Source organism: Trichomonas vaginalis, chromosome III, assembly GCF_026262505.1.
Source record: "Trichomonas vaginalis G3 chromosome III, whole genome shotgun sequence".
Lineage (NCBI taxonomy): Eukaryota > Parabasalia > Trichomonadida > Trichomonadidae > Trichomonas > Trichomonas vaginalis.
In genome coordinates, this window is record NC_067205.1 from 19,449,992 (window position 1) to 19,470,387 (window position 20,396).

The 20,396-nt window shown below is 32.2% G+C and overlaps 13 protein-coding genes and 1 pseudogene across 14 annotated transcripts, besides 1 other annotated feature; 7 read left to right on the forward strand and 7 right to left on the reverse strand.

Moving 5' to 3' along the window:
- Positions 1-1,117: 1,117 nt before the first annotated feature.
- On the reverse strand, positions 1,118-3,153 carry TVAGG3_0730470 (uncharacterized protein; the record flags this gene model as incomplete). Its single annotated transcript, XM_001314673.1, has 1 exon — positions 1,286-2,647. The coding sequence occupies one exon, from the start codon at positions 2,645-2,647 to the stop codon at positions 1,286-1,288; it is 1,362 nt and encodes a 453-aa protein (XP_001314707.1).
- A 199-nt stretch (positions 3,154-3,352) lies between these two features.
- On the reverse strand, positions 3,353-4,168 carry TVAGG3_0730480 (cysteine-type peptidase protein; the record flags this gene model as incomplete). Its single annotated transcript, XM_001314672.1, has 1 exon — positions 3,379-4,116. The coding sequence occupies one exon, from the start codon at positions 4,114-4,116 to the stop codon at positions 3,379-3,381; it is 738 nt and encodes a 245-aa protein (XP_001314706.1).
- A 218-nt stretch (positions 4,169-4,386) lies between these two features.
- On the reverse strand, positions 4,387-5,109 carry TVAGG3_0730490 (small Rab GTPase RabX12; the record flags this gene model as incomplete). Its single annotated transcript, XM_001314671.1, has 1 exon — positions 4,492-5,076. One exon carries the CDS (start codon positions 5,074-5,076, stop codon positions 4,492-4,494), a length of 585 nt encoding a protein of 194 aa, XP_001314705.1.
- Positions 5,110-5,645: 536 nt separating this feature from the next.
- On the forward strand, positions 5,646-6,922 carry TVAGG3_0730500 (armadillo (ARM) repeat-containing protein family; the record flags this gene model as incomplete). The annotated part of the gene is made up of 1 exon (XM_001314670.1): positions 5,646-6,899. One exon carries the CDS (start codon positions 5,646-5,648, stop codon positions 6,897-6,899), a length of 1,254 nt encoding a protein of 417 aa, XP_001314704.1.
- Positions 6,923-8,446: 1,524 nt separating this feature from the next.
- Positions 8,447-20,396: part of a mobile genetic element that runs on past the window's edge.
- Positions 9,198-9,731, reverse strand: TVAGG3_0730520 (protein of unknown function, DUF4107 family; the record flags this gene model as incomplete). Its single annotated transcript, XM_001314669.1, has 1 exon — positions 9,198-9,731. One exon carries the CDS (start codon positions 9,729-9,731, stop codon positions 9,198-9,200), a length of 534 nt encoding a protein of 177 aa, XP_001314703.1.
- TVAGG3_0730530 (uncharacterized protein) lies at positions 9,957-10,835 on the reverse strand (the record flags this gene model as incomplete). Its single annotated transcript, XM_051244486.1, has 1 exon — positions 9,957-10,835. A coding segment is annotated over one exon (879 nt), but the record flags the coding sequence as incomplete, so codon positions are not given.
- TVAGG3_0730540 (protein of unknown function, DUF4106 family) lies at positions 10,886-11,740 on the forward strand (the record flags this gene model as incomplete). Its single annotated transcript, XM_051244487.1, has 1 exon — positions 10,886-11,740. One exon carries the CDS (start codon positions 10,886-10,888, stop codon positions 11,738-11,740), a length of 855 nt encoding a protein of 284 aa, XP_051091074.1.
- On the reverse strand, positions 11,737-12,138 carry TVAGG3_0730550 (uncharacterized protein; the record flags this gene model as incomplete). The annotated part of the gene is made up of 1 exon (XM_001314667.1): positions 11,737-12,138. The coding sequence occupies one exon, from the start codon at positions 12,136-12,138 to the stop codon at positions 11,737-11,739; it is 402 nt and encodes a 133-aa protein (XP_001314701.1).
- TVAGG3_0730560 (uncharacterized protein) lies at positions 12,164-12,778 on the forward strand (the record flags this gene model as incomplete). The annotated part of the gene is made up of 1 exon (XM_051244488.1): positions 12,164-12,778. The coding sequence occupies one exon, from the start codon at positions 12,164-12,166 to the stop codon at positions 12,776-12,778; it is 615 nt and encodes a 204-aa protein (XP_051091075.1).
- TVAGG3_0730570 (uncharacterized protein) lies at positions 13,044-13,820 on the reverse strand (the record flags this gene model as incomplete). The annotated part of the gene is made up of 1 exon (XM_051244489.1): positions 13,044-13,820. The coding sequence occupies one exon, from the start codon at positions 13,818-13,820 to the stop codon at positions 13,044-13,046; it is 777 nt and encodes a 258-aa protein (XP_051091076.1).
- Positions 13,838-16,790, forward strand: TVAGG3_0730580 (annotated as a pseudogene). The gene has a single exon. A coding segment is annotated over exon 1 (2,953 nt).
- TVAGG3_0730590 (integrase core domain containing protein family) lies at positions 17,363-17,914 on the forward strand (the record flags this gene model as incomplete). The annotated part of the gene is made up of 1 exon (XM_051244490.1): positions 17,363-17,914. The coding sequence occupies one exon, from the start codon at positions 17,363-17,365 to the stop codon at positions 17,912-17,914; it is 552 nt and encodes a 183-aa protein (XP_051091077.1).
- On the forward strand, positions 18,091-18,691 carry TVAGG3_0730600 (uncharacterized protein; the record flags this gene model as incomplete). The annotated part of the gene is made up of 1 exon (XM_051244491.1): positions 18,091-18,691. A coding segment is annotated over one exon (601 nt), but the record flags the coding sequence as incomplete, so codon positions are not given.
- TVAGG3_0730610 (organellar and viral DNA polymerase type B) lies at positions 19,004-19,634 on the forward strand (the record flags this gene model as incomplete). Its single annotated transcript, XM_051244492.1, has 1 exon — positions 19,004-19,634. A coding segment is annotated over one exon (631 nt), but the record flags the coding sequence as incomplete, so codon positions are not given.

The window sequence follows — 20,396 nt, forward strand, 5'->3', positions numbered from 1 at the left end:
TTCATGCTGCAAAGCCTCAAAGAACAATTCATTATCAAATAATTATAATATATCTGTCCATAAAATCTCATAACCTTCTTCCGAATAATATTATTCTCTTTATTAATTATTTACATAATCAGAGACCAATTAAAGACTATTTCATATAAGGGTTTCGTTTTGCTAAAATTGTCACTTTTATAGCATATTTGTTTTTGGATGTTTTGCGAAACCAAAAAAAAAAACTATGATATACAATGTGTGTGTAAAGAAAATACTTTATTTACTAGTTAAAAAATCATTTGGTATTGATCAAGTTATTTTTTCTGGATAAGATATTATATGGATAATTGGATAGAAAATACAATTATATAATCTTGTACCTGGTTTAATTAAGCTAATTGTCATCAGAAACTTGTAATTTTTATGAATTTCAGATTTTCTTTTCATTACTGCTTTTCTTAATAGGTCAAGTTCTTATTTACGTTATAAAGTATGATATTTACAAATATCAAGTTGTCATGTTTTTTGAGAAATTATGAGAAACAAACAAAAATGAAAAAGATAGGAATAGCAATGAATAGTGATGTGGGTATAGAAAATGTAAGAGATATGAATGCAAAGCAATCAGTATTTAGGACATTGACCATAGATTTCGAAAAAAAAATGCTGCATATTGAGCGAAAACTATGATTATATTATAAGGCTGTCATTTAAAGCATAATGAAACTATTCCCTTTTCATTTTAATCGAATAAGATAGTAAAGATTTTTGAATTAGCTAGAAACTGATGAGATGTTTTCACAAATCAAATTTTTAATCTCTATAATGCATAATTCACTCAATATCTCAATTTTGATATTGCGAGATATTTTTGCTATCGGTTTCGCAATTTTGACACAATAGCAAGAGGGTTCTATATGCATTATTATCAACGTAGAATCTGAATATCATATCAGAAAATGTCGCAAATCTGACATTTACCCGAACAAATAGCAAAAATAATTGAATACTTTTCGCAAAAACTTTAAAAATCGATAAAAATATGAAATATAGATATTAAAGAGACTTTTTATATAATATTCATAAAGATTTTCCAAAAATATGATACCGCAAAATTAAAAAAGTGACGTCTTGAGTGGAGTCAAAGGTCGAAATTGCTAGCTAAATGTTTTTTAGCGAAATTGCGTATTGTACGTTTTTTTCGCAAAACGAAACCCTTATTTCATAACATATAGTCACAAAATATCTTTATAAAATCAAATAAAAAAACATAATCTTTATAAACAAAATAAACAAAATAAAATCAGCGTTTCTTTGGCTTCTTATATTCTAAGTTTCTCTTATATATTGTATAAGCCTGATTATGGAATGCAACAGTCCATTTCCCTACGTCATCATCTATTTTGTAGTTATCAACAATGGTATGAAATACGTATTCTATTTTTGGAACAATTGTTTTATTTGTTGGATCTTTGATCAAATCTACCATTTCTTCTCTTCTGTTTGTACAATTAAATGAAGCAGAGTCAATTAAACTTGGAGTACTTGTATACAACACTCTTCCAGACAAAACAAGAACAAGAGAAAGTTCATCAGGAGCTGCAGCAAAAACAGCTTTTTTAGGAATGTTTTTATTTATCCATTTCGCTGCAGTAATTGATTGCTTATCACAAAATGACCTTGAATGTCCATATTGTTTGCGAAAACCATATAAAGCTGATATTGTTAAAAAGAAAATTATTAAAATTGAAAATCCAATATAATATCCTTGTTTTTCTTCATCTTTTTCATGTCTAATAAGATAAACAAATGAATAAATTACTGTTATTGCAATCTGTTGAGCACAAATCGGATAAAAATAATTAATATTATCTTGTGTTAAAATTGTGAACGTCATATAGTTACCAATTAAAAATGTAATAAATGATGATATCAATGACGCTCTTAGATATCCATCAACAAATATTATTCCGAATGGAATAAAAATTCCAATTCCAAATCTTTCAAACCACATTCTTAGTAAAGGAAATGATATCCCTTCTGTTTTGTATTTGTTATTTATCTCTCCAAATTTGATTAAAGGTATATTTGTCTCTCTTGGAATAATAAACTGCAAAAATGGAAGAGATGACGTTGCTGCGAATGACAAACAGAAAAGAATAGCCATAAGTGATGTTTTCTTCTTATCAAAACGTTCTGTTTGCAAAATGAAAAATATAAAATAAATTAAGCATGAAACAAAAGTCTGGAACTGTGTAGGAATCAATAATCCTAATATTTCGCCTATAAGACAGTATTCATGTTGCCTTGATGAAGTTTTTTGGGAATGATAAAGTAAATAAAACAAAAGAACAGCCAAATTCAATGATAATTGTGAGGATCTCATACCAAATAAGTATTGATATATAGGATGACACCATTCAACAGTTTGAGGACCAATTGTTGAAATAAAATCTGAATTTGGAGCTGCAACAACATCTTTTTCAGCGTAACGAACTATGCCGAGTCCACCTAGAAAGAATAGTATTAATACTCCCGAAACTGAATAATATATATTGTTAGTAACTTCAAAACAAGTAAAAATAAAAATATACGAAATTGAAGTCAAAAACAAGACTGTAGGACAAATCATTGCGAAGTGTAAATTGCATCCACCACAAAACATGATAGCTGAGTGACATGCAGTGAGCCAATTCGTTCTAGCAATGCACTGGTAACAAAATGGATGTCTTATCTTGAAAATATTTACAAACCCGCTATTTACTCCATTGTAAAATGACTGAATTAATGAAATTTCATTTACTAAATACGGCAGAGTTAAAGGATGGATTGAATTTTTGGCTGGTCTGTATATTTTGAACGATATTATTGACGAGATAAGAACTGAAATCGCTATTATTATTAATTTTTGTCGCTCTATTAAACTGAATTTTATTAATTTCTTGATTAATCGACGTGTAATTAAGCTATATGAAATGAAGCATAGGATTCCTGTATGAATCAGTAAATTGAACTTTGTGAATCCGAAAAAAATTCCGCATCCGAAAAACATAAGCGTAGAAACACCAATTCCTATAGGAATTCCGAAGATTATTAATGATATATAATCATACTTGTTGCCTAGGATCAATTTGTTCACTTCAGCGCCAAATATAACTTGTGAGAATAAAGTAAATATCCATATCATTAATAAAAATGAAAATATAATCTAAGATATAGCATTATATGGTCAATGTCATGATATCTTTTGATAGATATAACCTTTATTCAGCATGAAATATGAAATATCTTTATCAATGAAAATATCATTGAATATTCATAAGATATATACATTTGGTAAGTATTTTAAAGGGAAAAATGGGTTGTTCATTAGAAAAATAAAATTACAAAGAAAATTTACGGTTTCATAATTGGCAAATCAAGTAATTCTCGTGATGTAAGTGCTATATTGCATGTTTGGCAGAATTTTTCGAGAACAGTCTTGAGTCCTTTCTTAACTTCGGCTGGTTTTGCGTTTGGAACTGTTCTAAGAAGTTTCCTTAAGTTGTATGAGAACATACCTTGTTCAACTTTCTCAACAACTGTTTGTTTTGCTGTTTGCTTGTCACTAGCAGCTGATATCGAAATAACGTTTTTAGGTAAAGTTCTTCCTTTTGTATTTCCGCCTTGGATATCCCATATTGAGCCACTATGACATGCATCTGTAACAAGAGTCAGAACAGAAGATGGATTCTTCTTTTCGCAAAGATGTTTAATCAAAACGTCATCAACTACTGCTCCATTAACAAAGAAAAATGCCTCATCAAAGCCATCATCTTCATCACCATCGATATCTTTTATGTTGGTTCCATGTCCAACGTAATAAACAATCAAATGTGTTTTCGTATTCTCGAAGAAGTGATCTAACAGTTCAAGGAAGCGCTCCTTCTTCGCGTTTCTTATATAGAATACATTAAATCCGTATTCGCCGAAAATTTTTGACATATGATATCCATCATTGTCTGGACCAGTGCCAAGATCCCATTTCGTATTGTTATAGTCATTAATTACCATTAATGCAGCTCTATCGAGGTCATTTGGCATATCACCTTCGGTGATATTCTTGACAACAGAAGATAATTTTTCATCCGCCATTTTTTTTGTTTCGAAAAATGATGGGAACTATCACTTGTTTATATAAATTTTGAGGTGGTCACGATCTATATAGAATGATTAATAGTTTTTATAGAATTCCTATCCGTAATCGACACCTTATCACGATCAAATCTTATTCAAAAGAGTATTTCATTGAAACAAGAGCATTTTCAAATGAGAATTTTGATATATAAGAAATTATCTGTTAGCAAACAGAAATTTTGCTTCAAAAAATGAAAATCATAAAAAATTATTACTAAAAAGAAGGAGTTGAGCAAAATGCAAACATTTATTAGTATAAAACGTGATAGTATTATGTTTATTAATAATCAAATAAACTAAAATTAAGAAATCTGAGTAACAAAGATGGAATACTTAACAACATTTCTTCTTAGAATTATCTTTTGATGCTTGAAGATCAACGGTATCATTCTTGAAGTCTACTTTAGTTTTAGCTAAATCTGTTGCAATGATTTTGAATAAGTCCGTAATTCCTACTCCAGTTTTAGCTGATGTAAGGGCGTACTTTGCATGGTATTGATCTGCAAGTGAATGTGCCTGTTCTTCAGAAACTACTGACTTCAGATCCGATTTGTTTCCAACAATGTAAATAGGAACTTCTTCTGTACAGAATTTATGGAGTTCCTCTATCCAGCTAGGAACTGCCTCGAAAGTAACCATAATTGTAGTATCATAACAAATAATCGCTGCATGAGCGCCTCTTGCATATGTAGGAATTAAACTTCGGTACCTCTCCTGGCCTGCTGTATCCCAAACATTTAAGTTGACTTGTCCTAAATCTGTTTCAACTATTTTTGTCAAAAATGAAGCGCCAATTGTTGTATCCATGCTATAATCGAATGTTTCTTGGTTAAAACGTTGAACAATACTTGTTTTTCCGACAGATGAGTCACCCATAATAACAACTTTGAATTCTGGACGTGTTTCTTCTTGATCCATTATTCAATTTTGTAAAAAATCTTACATGTAAAGTATTCAATTTCTCTGATCATAATATGAACGATTAATTTCAATTCAATTCATACCTGACATAATCTTATTGATTTCAGATTATGCTCTGATTGATCAAACTCTTTTTAAATAGGATAGCAAGACTCCAAACAATATGACACATTTGTTTATATATGACATTTAGTATTTGGACTCGAAAATCGCGATTGTTTTCATATAATAAGTATCTTATTGTGTAAAGCTGTAATTTATTCTATATACACAAATATCTATAATAATACATCACAATTCTTTCATCAATAAGAAATCGCCAGAAAAAACTTTGATTGAAAGTTAAACTATGTAATATTTTAGTGTGTTTACTTATTGTTAGATGTTTGTGATTATTTGTTAAGAATAATAAGATAATTTTAAAATTTTTATCTCCATTGGAATGAAATCATAGCTTTTTACTAAGAAAAATCAAAAACATATCAAAATATAAGCTATTTTGTCTTACCAAAGTGTGATTATGAATTCTTGTTTTTTGTGTCTAGTTTACAATAAAATTTTGAGAAATGCAGGCTGAATTTGTATACCAAAATGACGATTTTATAACAGAGTATGACACTAAAGCATCAGTAACTCAGAGTGAAATCAAGGATTTTATTGTTAAATTAACAATTAATCCATCAGCCGAGTTATTTTGGATTCTTTCTAAAATTATCACTGTTGCAACAACTCAAGATTTATCAAATGTCGGAAATTCACTTATTAACATTATTAAACAGAATTGCAATAAGTTTTTAGGCGCCTGTTTCTCTGCAGCTCATTATATTAATAAAATGTCAGAAACTAAGAAGGAAGATTGCCAATTATTATGTGAAACGCTTAAAATACCATCATGCCCATTGCATGCTGTACAAATTATTAAATTATTAACAGTTGATGGAATAAAATTCGAAAATTATTCACATTTATTCGCAAATCCAGACATTTCTATTCAAAAATCCATTGCTATAGCTATTTCTCAAACATGTGATAACCCAGAACAACTATTAGAAAAATATTTAAATGACATTTCAAATGAAACAAATTATATTCGTCGTAGAGGACTAATTCTCATATGTAGCGAACTCTCTTACATCGAAATGCCAGCAAGTAAGTACATAGATGCACTATTTCCTTTTATTTTGAATAAAGGTAAAGAAGTTTCAGAATTATCAGCAATGTACGAAGCCCAAAACCTCCTGGCCAAGCTAACAAGACACAATCCATCTGCTTTTCATCAATGCGAAGAGTTTTTACAGGCAATTCAAAATCAATACGAATCTAACAATTTATCACCGGAATTTCTTGAAGCATACTTACTATCATTCGGTAGATCAGCGATTAAATCACTTTCGAAAGATGTTTTACCACAAAATTTACTAAATTTACCTGGATCTGGCAAAATGTTTGTAAAATTGTTTGCTCCTTATGTCTGCCATATGAACTCCGATATTAATTTCAAGTTTTTCAATACTTTGGTTGATTTATGTTATAATAACAGATTTGACATAGAATTGTTTGATATTACTTCACAGGCGTTTGCGGCCATGGCCCCACTTGTCCCCCCTCAAATTGGAAAATTTTTGAATGCGATTGAAAAATCTCCAATTTCTCAGAGATTTTCTTCTATTATCGGGCCATTACTTCAGCCAAAGCTTCCAGCTCCTCTTCAGAAACTAAGTACATCTGTTGCAGTTCTTCCTGAAGAAAAACACGATATCGAAATTCAGTGCACTCCAACTCGTAGTGATGGAGGCTGCCAAACAGAGCAGGCTATATAGAATTTATTTATTTATATAAAAATATAGAGTTTTTTAAATTTTATAAATTTTTTTTAATTATCTCAAATTCTAAGTAAGTCTGTGTGATTTTTTGTTAATATTTCATGGAGTTCATGTACAATATAAATTGTTTCTAACAAAACACTGACTGCAAATTATATCTTTTAAATTAAAGGGTTTGTATAAGCATATCATGATCTAATTGCACTATTTCCGTCAAATAATGATAAATCAAAACTAAAATTCTTAGATAATCTACTTATAAATGAACTTTTAATATTGAAATTAGAGAATCAACTCTAATTTTTTGGTTACAGCTAGTATTAGGGTTGTTAAAAATATCAAAAATTAGCGTTTTGAAGACACCATGGTGTCTTATAATTTTCCCTTCCTTATTGGCGTGTAGAAATAAATGCGCCAATAGATTGAAGAAGAAGAATTGTTTTTCTCTTAATGAACTTTAATCCTTTTGATATAAGAATATTAAAAACATTAATATAATTTCGATTTCGGAAATTAAATTTCCAAATTTTTTGTCGATTTCGGAAATAACAGGATCCCGCATCCAACACGCAACAACAAAACACAAAACACACTTTTTGGTTCTTTCATCGTTTTAATCGTAATTTATGTAATACATGATTTGGATAAATTTTACAAAAATAGAACCTATATTATATTCTTTTCAAAGATTCTTGCAAATCATCAAAAATAATTGTATTTTAAAAAACGATCAAATTATCCTTTCATTATTTTAAACTTAAATTAGTTTTTATGATTGACTAAAGCAATCATATTTATTCATCATTAAATAAACAAAAAAATGATATTTGAGAGTTATTTCAAAAAAAACACATTGAATTTATTAATTTGTCTCAATTTCAGTATTATAAATTTTTATAATTTCAATATTTTGAAATACACTTTTTAATATTTCAATATTTATGATATTTCAATGTATTAAGTGGTCTCAAATTGAGCTTCTCAAATATAAGTTGGCCTATTCAAATAATAAAATTAAATAATATTTAAAATAATAAATAAAAGTGATTGAGGTCATAGCAAAACGGCTGTTTGGAGGCAGTTAGGAGCTAGCGGTTGAAGCGATAACATTCACAGCCAACATCTACGGTCAAGCGGCAGCATTCAAGGGCAACATCTACAATCAAGCGGCAGCATTCAAGGGCAACATCTACGATCAAGCAGCAGCAAGGAGCTACGGCAGGTCAAGCGGCATCATTCAAGGCCAACATCTACAATCAAGCAGCATCAAGGGGCTACAGTATGTCAAGCTGCAGCATGGAGCTACAGCATCAAGGAGCTACGGCAAGTTAAAGATCAGTCAGATCTGGAAATATCTTTTTCAGGATTTCATTTGTCATGAAAAGCTTCAATAGGATTCTACACTTTATTAGCTCTTCACGTGCGTTTTGATTAAACCTATTACGCAGGTTCCGCACAATTGAAATCATTCTTTCCACATCAGCTTCGGTTGCAGCAATAGACATGAATTTTAAGGCAATCTCTTTCAATGCCTTGAAATTTGCAGTTAGTAAACATATCTTGGGTATGGTGGCACTGCGTTCCACCTTACCCAATACTTGTGAATTTGACACTTTACGAAACCGCTAACGTATATTTTACAACACAAACGACAACACTAATTTAACATTAAATATTTACAAAGCCGCCAACCTCTTCACCCACTAACGAACTCACTAATGAAAAAATAAACGTTCTCATAAATTTTCCTCAATATCTTCATCATCAGTGTTAACCCTATTGTAGTCATACTTGAAGTCATAAAGTTTCTCAAGTTTTGAAATGCATAGTCTTGGTAACTTACCTTCATCATCATAAGTTTTTATAAAACTACCATGACAATCTTTATACACAGTCAATGAAAAGTCAACTGGTCTCGGATGTATTTGAAAGAACATGTTATGCTCAGGAAGGAAGAATAAATGTTTAAATGTATGTTTGTTATACTGTGGAATTCGAATGAGTTGCTTTTGTTCTGTCATTTACATCCAAATAAAAATTTTCAGTAAAAATAAAATAAACTTAAAATAAATGATATCACTACCTTCACACGTATGAAAACATAGCACAAAAATAAATTTAGGTGAAGTGGTGAAATCTCACCTCTTTTTTCACCCGGTTTTTCACCCACACTAACGTTTTCACTAACGAACTCACTAATGAAAAAATAAACGTTGTCAGAGGTGAAAAATAAATTTAGGGTAGAAGGTTAGATCTAACCCGATATCTAACCTCATTTCTACCCACTTGAATTCATTACTTTATAACTCTCTTCCTTGGTTTCTTTTTAGTTGCTTTCTTTACGTCCGTCTCCAACTTGACTGTCTTTCTTCTTCGTCTGTAATGATACCAATTACTTCCACCAGTCAATGGGTCAAATGGTCTTTCGTAAGGGTTTCCATACATTCCATAGGGACCATACGGAAGAACTGCTGGTGGAAGTTGTGGAGAAGAAACATTTTCTTTAGTTCCATCGACTCTATTTAAATGCATTGTTTCACCTTTCATCTGGTCATTAAAGTCTTTTGCATGTTTTGCAAACTCATCATCCTTTCCTAAAGCATTTTCTGACTCAGTCGCAACCAAATTGGATGCTTTATTTATGAGCCCTATTTTATTTAATCTTAACTTCTTTGCAACCCAGCCTCCAATCTTTCCTTTATTTGCGTCTAATGTCTTTGAAACCCTTCCTCCACTCATTTTATTTACTGCGTCATAAGCTCCAAGTGCTTTTGCTCCAAATGCTAATGCTTTTGTTCCCATTGCGCCTAAAGCTGCCCAAGCTACCATTTACACCATATTAAAATCATCTCTCTTCAATATTATCTCATAAAAGTTCTCGTTACTGGAGAAAGTCAATGAAACATAAGCGTTCTCACGGGCTTCGCCCTCACCGCTTTGCGGTCTATCTAACTTCTTTCTTATCTCATCTATTCGCTTCAAAATGTCTGAACAATTGCTAACATCTTCTACAACGGTTATTTCATCATGAATGACCTTCAAGAACAAGCTCATTTAATATGCTATTAAAATCATCTCAATAATGAGTCCATCCTTTCCATCTTTAGGTAGCACAACATCTTTCATTGAAGAAGGTTCAACAAGTCTTATGTTAAACTTACTGACAAAGTTTGTTATACTATAATGCTTCGGCGGCGAATACATGTAGTTTGAAAGACATAATATAGATTCTTCAGCAAATTCACTTATACTGGATTTTATAACAATGTTCTCACGAGACCAAATGCCACCAATTGACAATTTTGTAAGCAATCCTGCTGAACCTTCTACTGTAAACGTCGATGGTAACATTCCACGAAGGTCATCTATTGACATCTTTGAGTCATTGAATTTAAAGATTTTCTTAAAGCAATCGTCATTATCTAACCATGCAATAGCTTTGAAGTTTTCATTCGAATATACATCTGCTTCATTAAATGTAAAACCTGACTTCTTTGCAGAGGCGATTTTAAAATCTATTGCATTTGTTTCAAAATTATATGCTATGCTAACTTCTGAAGGTAATGGATGCCCTTCCGCAGTCAGTTGTTCTCTCACTACCGTTTGAAGCTTTGTGTTAAAAACTTTCATGTCATCTCCTGTATCTAAGTTCACATACACAGCAACAGGAAAACTATCTTGCTTCTTTGTTTCATCATTATATCTCAAAACATTAAAGTTCTTCAATAATATTGTTCTTCCTGCTGGAATACTTCTAACTTGTCTTATTTCAATAGCTTTCTCACCTCCTACATACTCTACCCAATGTCTTGGATATTCATAAGTATACTGACTTTCTTGAATTTTGGTTGGTTTCATCATAACGTGTTCATAGTATATCTTTATACTCTTGTCAGTTAGACTCGGTGCTATGTTCTGAATATTTCTGACTTGTTTTTAATGGAGATTAAATGAAGCATTTAATACATGACGTAGATGAAGACATGAATGAAACTACAGACAAACTTAACTCTTCTCTTATTCTTCCTTTCAGTAAGGACTATGAGTTCTGTTCAAATGGTGTGTATTTCTATTGTGGAAAGATGGGTTCAGGTAAGACATTTAACCTCATTCGTCATATACTCATAACAGAGCGTTTAGGAAACGACTCTTACTATGACCAAATCATTATATCAGCAACTTCAGACTCTATGGATTCAACAGCGAAAACATTCATGTCAAAAGTTCAAGCCTCCGTCGTTAAAGTTCCAGATAGCGAACTCATTGAATTTCTTCAACGTTACATTCGACGTAAGAGAAAATATTATGCTATTGTAGAGTTCATACAGTCAGGAATGCAAAAGACTTCAGAAGAGATGGAAAGAATTATTGACAAACACCACTTACGTCAGTACTCAGGAGTTTACGATATGAAACGACTTACAAACTACATTCTATCAAAACTTTCAAAATACCCCTTCAAAAAGTATCCTTCAAATACTCTGCTCGTTTGTGACGACTTCGCCGGAAAAGGTTTAGTGTCAAAACCAGACTCACCATTAGCTAACATCATTACTAAAGTCAGACATTACCATTTAACTGTAGCAATACTTATGCAAACATGGCGTTTCCTTGCTTTAAACATAAAACGTCTCATAACTGACTTCGTTATCTTTCAAGGTTTCTCACGCTATGATATTGAACTCATTTGGAAACAGTCAGGTATAACATTACCTTTTGAAGAAATTTGGGAAGCATATAAGTCTCTCATCTCTCCTCGTTCATACCTTGAGATTCATATCATGACTAATACCATTAAAGTCAAAAATATTCCATGGGAACGACCAACATTGTTTTAAATCTTATGCTTTAATTGACTGATGGTAAACAAATTCCATGCATCTCTGTCGCCATTTCTGTTAATATTTTTGCTGTCATTCATATCATCCACTTCCCCATCCGTTAGCTTTTGAGGATATGCGTTAGAATAGCTGTTCTTAAATGAAGGCTTTTCACCTTTGAGAGCATAAACTCTATAACTTTCTGCATACTTTATGTTTGAACCTCCTGAGCCATCATTGACATAAATTTTTATAGGTTTCCACCCTTTGTTCATATTCCTGCTTCTTCCCTTTGCTCTTTTGTTCAGTAGTTCTACATCTTTATACACAGCTCCTGTCTCAGTGAATTCAACAATATTTTCATTCGTTAGCTTTACATTCAAACCCTTGTCGAGTATATTGTTCATTTCATACATATAAAAGGTTTTTATTCTATATGAAATGAGAAGCAAATCCATCTTAGCTGGTGCCGTTAATGTTCCAATTGAACCAACATCAAATGTTGACTCACGAACGACAAACAATATTGTCATAAAGAACTATAGTTCAGAGTGTTTGAAAGAAAAAGAACCAGAGCTGAAATCCGTGAATTTAAACACAGCTTCAAACGCTAACGCTACATCAGATGTTAAGTTAGAGTATCCACCATTGGACCAAATTCTTTCAAGAGAAGCCAACGACAACCCTTACACAAATGTTCAAACAAATCCTTCAGATAACGTAGACCATTACCTTCTTCAGTTATACCAAACAATTTTACTCAAAGACGATAAGAAGCTTTTGATAAATCTTATAAGTAAGAACCAAATAATTCTAACAAAGGAGGACCTTGAAAATGTTATATCACGAATAACAGGAAAACAATGTGTCATTGACTATCTCGACCCTGAAATCGAATGCTGTGGTCAAACTCCAATATTCATGAAAATAGGTAACATCCGCATCATTGAAATACCAGGAACTACAGGAGTTGAGTTTAAGTATAAATATTCGAACGAGTATACAAAACTTTCAACAGAATATAAACTTTGTTTGAAATATGTTTTAGTAAATTAAAGCAGTCAGGAGGGCTCTTTGAGCCCATCTTGGCGCTTTGCGCCGTCAGTCAAAAAAAAATTTCAAGTTAGCAACTTATAGTATCTATCCAAAACTTCTTCAACAGTATCGAACTCATCTTCATAATGCAAACCTAATCTTATTGACTTGGTGCAGTTTTCACTAACACAATATTTTTCTGTTCTCTTGACTGACATAACTAACTCATTTGTTTCATCAAACAGCAACAACCAAAGTTCATACCCTAATACATAACATTCATACTTTATATTTTTAGCTCTGAGTTTTCTTGTAAGCTGTTGCATTTAATATTTTCTAAAAAGTCAACTTCAACAGTCATTCGCACTGGTGCCTTCAGTTCTACAGGCTCTCCTTGAAAGTCAACAAGTCTGAATTGCATGTCTTTCAAATTATGAGGACTAATGCGAACCCATTTACCTAAATGAGTTGCTATGACAGGAACGTTTGGAATGAACATTGAATTGACTGCATAACAGAAGGATTTATATTCTACTGAACCTTTACTATTAACTCCTGAAATACCTGTGACATTAGCTATTTTTGACTCAACGTACAAACAATTGCCATAACATACGTATGGAACAGATTTCATCTCAATCGTTTTGTCAACACTTTTCAAAGGAAATGTCATATGGTATGCTCCCAAAAGAAGTTGTACTCTATGACTCATTCGTGGTATCTTAAACTCCTTCACATAACTGAACTTCAAAACTCCTGCAATAAGTTTAACATTCATTAAGTTTTCTTCGTTATCCTTGTTTATTGTAGTATTTATGAGAGCATTTAACACTCCAGCTAATGTTTCCATCTTATATTCTACATTATTGTGAAATCTTATTTCGTGCTTCTTTCCATCTATTTCAATCTCCATGAAATCTGTTTCATCTGTTATAACGAATGAAGCGATAGTATTGAAGTCAACCATTCTGAATGCAAGCGCCTCATTCTGTAGACCTAAGTTTGTTTGTAGCTTTACTGTCCCGTATTCGTTTGGGTCTGTACTTTGCAAATAGAACAACATTTTATTCTCATTAAAATATGAGTATAGCTGCATATGCGTATGAAGCTGACAGAGCTAAACGTTTATATTTTGGTCAATACTCTCTCACACTTACTGACAAATATATTGTTATCAGTGATGGAAATACCGAGAAATACATAACATGGAAGGACTATGAAAAGTTTGACCCTATTCTAACTCCATGTACAATGCCATTCATTGTAAATGGTGAAGTTGTCATGAAGAACGACACAACAGTATATAAGTCTGTATATGAAGCGTTAGAATATATGTTGAATTATAATCCCGAAAGATTTGACCCAAGCACTACACCATGTGCAATGCCTTTTATTAAGGACGGTGAAATCGTAAGAGTTCCGGATTCAACGGTTTACACAGCTGTTCAAAACAGTTTACAAAACATTTTAGCGAATATCTTTAATTCAGAAACTACAGAAATAAAAATTACCATATATAACAGATGCTAAAGAAATTAAATCAAAAACGACAACATTATTTACGTCACTTAATGATTTAATGACTTATATCATTAATATTCCTGCACCAACTACAGCATTTGATCCAAACTCGACGGTTTGCAGTGTACCTTTCATAAATGACAGTTCATTAATTACTTTAAGGGATTCAACAGTTAATGAATCATTAAAGGCGTCATTAATGAAAATCATTGATTTTAACTCATTCACGAATACATATAATTCATTCATTAATGTTTCATATGCTTCTAAAGAAGGTGAGCCAAAAACTATCAATAAAGCGGTGTATGAAATAAAAGCATCAACGACGAAATTGAATTCGTTAACTTTTGACGGTGATAGTTTCGTTAATGACATAACATCGGGGAAAACAATTTTAACGAAAGAATACTTAAAATCTCATGTTAGTGAGTTCGTTGAAATTGAAAAAGAAGGTGGAATTAAGTTCGATCCACTGAATTTCATTTTCAGCTTAGCGAATGCGGGTATTAATTTTGCTGAATGGACAACTATACAGAGTGAAATAAATGCAATATGGACGTTTTTGGGGTCAAAAGCGGGAATGGGTGAGCTTGTAAATGCTGCAAGAACATTAGGTGAAACAGGAAATTTTGTAGATGGTTTTAAAAGACTTGTTTCAAATGTTTTAACAAACACAAAGAAATTATTTAGATATACCATACATAACGGTCAGATTTTCGAACAGATAGCAACAAACCCTCCGGTTATGGCTGCGTTGATGATGGTTAGAGATATAAAACCGCGTAACGACGGGAACGAAGAACATGAACAACAGGATACTGGTCGGGTTATTCGAGACATTAAAAACGTGTATCCTGAAGTTATTGATTTATTTAGAGGAGTTAATGATTCGATTTCAAATCATTCTATAACCCTCGATGAAGAGAATAAATTAACAGATTATATATTCGTCATTATTGCAGAATTAATGAAGAGAATAAATGAAAAAGGAATTGGTGATATCATTAATGTCAGCGATGTAATGATGAAAAGAAATTTTGACTCATTATTTACAAAACCGAAAACAGAATATAGTCTTTATGACGTAATTACCGAATTAATGAAAAAGATTAATGATAATAAGAGTTCTGGCGGAAGAGTTGAATTAGAAGTGAATGATGTTAATGAGAAATTAGCCGAAAAAGCAGATAAAAACCATGTTCATTATATAAGTTCAGACGAACAGATTATAACGGACTACCATGGATATTTAACACAGGATGAACAAATAAGCACTGAAGATGTTAATGAAAGAAGATATAAATTCATTCGTGCTAAAGGTTATGATATACGCTGTACTGTACAGTATGACACAGGTAAAGCACCAGAAGCATTTGGTTATAACGATGAAATTTATGCCTCTACTTTCTCTGTTAACGGTGTATTAGTTGAACCAAGATTTACATTGAGAGTTAAGACAAAAATAACTTTTGAAGATGCTATTAAAAGTAAAGCTGACAAAGTTGAACTCGAAGCAATGAACAAAGTTTTGAAATCTCATAAACACAACATCTCCGATATAAATGAACTTCAAGCTACATTAGACAGTAAAGCCGACAAGAACCATACACATGAATCCTTCACTACTGTTAGAGCAGACGACATAATATTGAACTATACCCTTGGTTCAAGTGCACCTTTAGAGAATCCAAGTACAAGCGTAAAAGATACACTAAACTCCTTAAATAACAAATGTATGAACATTGAAGGTCATGTCAGAAACTTTGAAACACATGAACTACCAGCAATGTTAGATAAGAAGGCAGATAAGAACCATACACATGAATTCTTCACAACTGTTGGTATAGAAAGTATTGAAGGAACGGTTGAAGGAACTGATGGGGATGCATTATATTGTAAACCTCCTAACTTTCCACAAGGTTTAACATCGGATGAAAACATAACAACGATGAAATACATTAGATGTAGAAATGTTTATGTCATGGATGATGAAAATAAAGTTAAATTCACTGCTCAAGATTTATATGATAAGAAAGCAGACAAAACAGAGCTTCAAACATTAAAGACAGAAATACTTCAAACATTATATCCTATAGGCTCTATTTATACGTCAATGAACTCAACAAATCCAGAAACAGTTTTAGGTTTTGGTACGTGGAAGCAGATTGTAGATAAATTCTTATACTGTGCTAGATATTCAAAGCAAACAGGAGGTTCGAAGAAAATTAAAGAAGCAAACCTTCCACCGCACACTCATACAGGAACTACAAACACAACAGGTAATCATTCACATTCAATAACAAAAAGAGGTTATACAAATCTTGCAGCAGGTTCGGATAGACAGGGAATGCATAGATATGATATTTCAAGTGACCCAGTAGATTCAAGCACAGGTATTTTCTGTGGAACCACAGGAAATCATTCACACACTTTCACAACAAATCCAACAGGCTCGGGTGCAGATTATATGCCACCATTTGTGACTGTATTCGCATGGTACCGCGTTCAATGAACGCGCTTGAGCCTAGAATAAAATCTTTAACTTTACATAAATGAGCTTGAAAGAAGTATTCGAACAACATCCATGGAGGTCTTTTAAGAAATTCAATGAAGCTGCAAAGAGTTCGGGATTTACTAACAGAGCTGAAGTGAAAAGGTTCTTTAACAAAAATGTTGTACATCAAACAAAAATAAATCCTTACGACTACTTTTTACCAATTTACTCCAACACCCGACGCATACCAATTTGACACTCTCATTCAAAGCAGAAAAGGAGGACATAAACCATTCCTCATCTTCATAAATGTTAACACTCGCAAAGCTTTTGCGTATATAATGAGAAATAAAGGAACTCGTGAAGTGTTAAGAGTTTTACAAAAGTTTGTAGCAGAACATAACCCAAGTACTTTAACATCAGACCAAGACAGTGCATACCTCAGCAATGAAATCACAGAATTTCTCATTAAGCATAACATAACTCACTACACCACTGAAGACCATAACCATAACATACTCGGCATCATTAACCGCTTCATAAGAACGCTCAGAGATTTAAATCAAGAGCGAGACTTTACCGAAGAAACAATGAAACACTTTCTCGAAGTATATAATTCCTCAACACATTCTACAACAGGACATACACCAAATTCAATGACACAACAACAAGAAGAAAAGTATATACAAAAGAAACGAAGTCAAACACAAAATATCAGAAATTCAAAACAATTTACACTCATTCCTGGTACAAAAGTTCGTGTAGTTCTTGACGACAAACCATTGACAAAGAAACGTTTAAGGTTAAGTCGAAATTATTATATCGTAGACTCTACACAAGGTAATGGATATCTTATAAAAGCTGCTGACGACTCCATAGCATTTTACCCTCGTCATAAATTAGTTGAAAGTAGTAATGGCAAACTTGCTGAAACCATTGACGAAGCAAAGCGAGGAGTGGTTATTGAAATACTTGGCTACAACATAAACGATGACACTTATAAAGTAAGATATGAAGGAGGCGTTGAAGATGTTATACCATCTAAGAACTTGAGAGAGTCGAAGCCAACACATCTGGGACCATTAGAGCGGGAGTATTGGAAAGACAAAAATATGCCAGAAAGAATAAGAAAATTCATCTAAACTTTTTTATTAGATGTAAATCAGACAAAAATATATTTTAGGTGAAGAGGTGAGATCTCACCTGTTTTCTCACCTGTTTTTTCACCCCCGTGAATTTTCATGAATTTCCTTAAGACAGAAAAAATAAAGTTAGTTTTATTTTTATTTATTTTTTTATCTTGTAGGTAAGAACAGAAATGTCAGTCGAAGCAAAAACATTCACGAACAAATCTAATGGTGAAACATTCACAAAAGGCACTTATAATGGTATCGAAGTCTTACGTAGAGACAAGGATGGTTACATTAATGCAACAAAGATGGCAAGAGAAGCGGGAAGGTTAAACCATTTAAACAGATTTCTCAATAGTACTAAAATGCAGGAAATTATTGAGTTTTGGATGAACGAATACGGTGGAGCCAAAAGTGGCTCGACCTCAAAACAAGCATTTTATGAGCTTACAAAGGGTGTCATGAATGAATTCAAAGGTATTTACATACATCCTAACCTCGTTCATTTTGTTGCTGAATGGTGCTCTGTAAAGTATGCATTTTATGTCAAAGATATTATGGACTCCATAGACAAGAAAGTTCATGAGAAATTAGATGAAGAAGAACTCGAAGATACAGTAGAGAATGCTAAACCTTTGTTCGAACAAGAAGTTAGAAAAATGTGCGAAAAACAATTAGAACATGAACGTGAGATATATTATGGTTATAGAGATTCTTCATACGAACTAGACCAATGGGAACAAGAAGATTTAAAGAGAGAATTTAGAGAATATGAACTCGCTAAGATAGCATTAGAAGCTGCAGAAAAGAAGTTAAAAGTTTGGGGTCGTTTTGTACAAAAATATTGTGAGTAAATGAACCATTTATTTTTGTTGAATTCGGCAAAAATAATGTTTAGGGTAGATGGTTAGATCTAACCTCATTTCTACCCTCATTTCTACCCTCATTTCTACCCTCGTGAATTTTCATGAATTTCCTTATGAAAGAAAAAAATAAAGTTAGTTTTATTTTTATTTATTTTTTTATCTTGTATGTAAAGATATGATTTCAACAATAGGTTCTACAACACTTCAAACAACAACTTCACCAAACTCTTTAGTTATGAATCCAACATCTATGTTAGTTGAGATGAAAAGCTTCATTCCTTCTTCATATACTTTCGAAACAACAATCCAGAAGATAAAGCAGGAACTTTTAACAAGTACTTTGGACTGTTGTGCGAAAGATGAACAAAATGAACAATATCTTTATGAAATGCAGGACATTATTGACCATTTACCCAAATTGCCTGAAATCCAACAACAAAAGCTCACTATTCCTGAATTCGATGAAATAGAAGTAAAAACAACCGACTCAGTAGAAATAAAGAAGTTCATACGTAAAGTAAATTATGAGTTTCTAGGATTTCATTGCAATCATAAAGTTATGGACAAAGATTGCGACATGATATATAAGAACATCTCTGACATATATAAATCGGAGGAGTTTAAGACATACGACAACTTTGTTTCGTTAGTTGCTGAATGTGTATGGCAGATAAGAGATAAAGATAGAAGAGGTAAAGTATGGAACGGACAAATAAAACCAGCAGCTTTTGAGTTAAAGAAAACCATTGACGCCTTAGTTGTTCTAGCAGGTCAAATTTCAATGTATAACGCAAAAATGAACCCACAATGTTCAAAATGTAAAGCAGCAATAAGGAAATATAACTACTCCGTCAAAGAGATAGAACGTATGAGAAACGACTATGCTGACTTAAAGAAAGAAGAAGAGAAACCAGCAGAAGATAAAATGGATATGTTAGCATTTCTGAACAAAAACTATCCAACAGTTGACGATTTCCTATTATCTGATGTCAAGAATAAGTATAAAGAAACCTTCGGCATAGTTAAAATTTTTGATATCCTTCGTGAAGAAATAGAAGCTACGAAATTGTTTAAAATTTCGCGAATTCATAACGTTTACCATGTAAAACGGTTATAAATAATGAGGGTAGAAAATAGGGTAGAAATGAGGTTAGATCTAACCATCTACCCTAAATTTATTTTTGCCGAATTCAACACAAAATTCTGAGTAAAATGACATAGGGCACGTGTCAAACCGTTGAGTTTTCACAAATTTTAAAAATAACGTTAGTTTTATTTTTATTTATTTTTTATTTTGTATGTAAAGCCAGATGTACGCTGAACTTGTTGGTCAAGATGTATGGAAAGAATGTTTACAAGATGAAGAGTATGAAATTCACTGTTCTGAGCCTTTTGAAATAAGGAAGAAAGAAACCAAGAGAATTATACATGAATATAACAGAGGAACAGGTTATATTTGTGTAACATTAAACCTCAAAAAGTACCAAAAACATGTTCTCATAGCTACTCATTTTATTTCCAATCCGAACAATTTACCGTGTGTGGACCATATAAACCATCAAAGAGACGACAATAGACTTCAAAATTTACGTTGGGTTAGTCGCTCAGAAAATCATAAGAACAGAAGT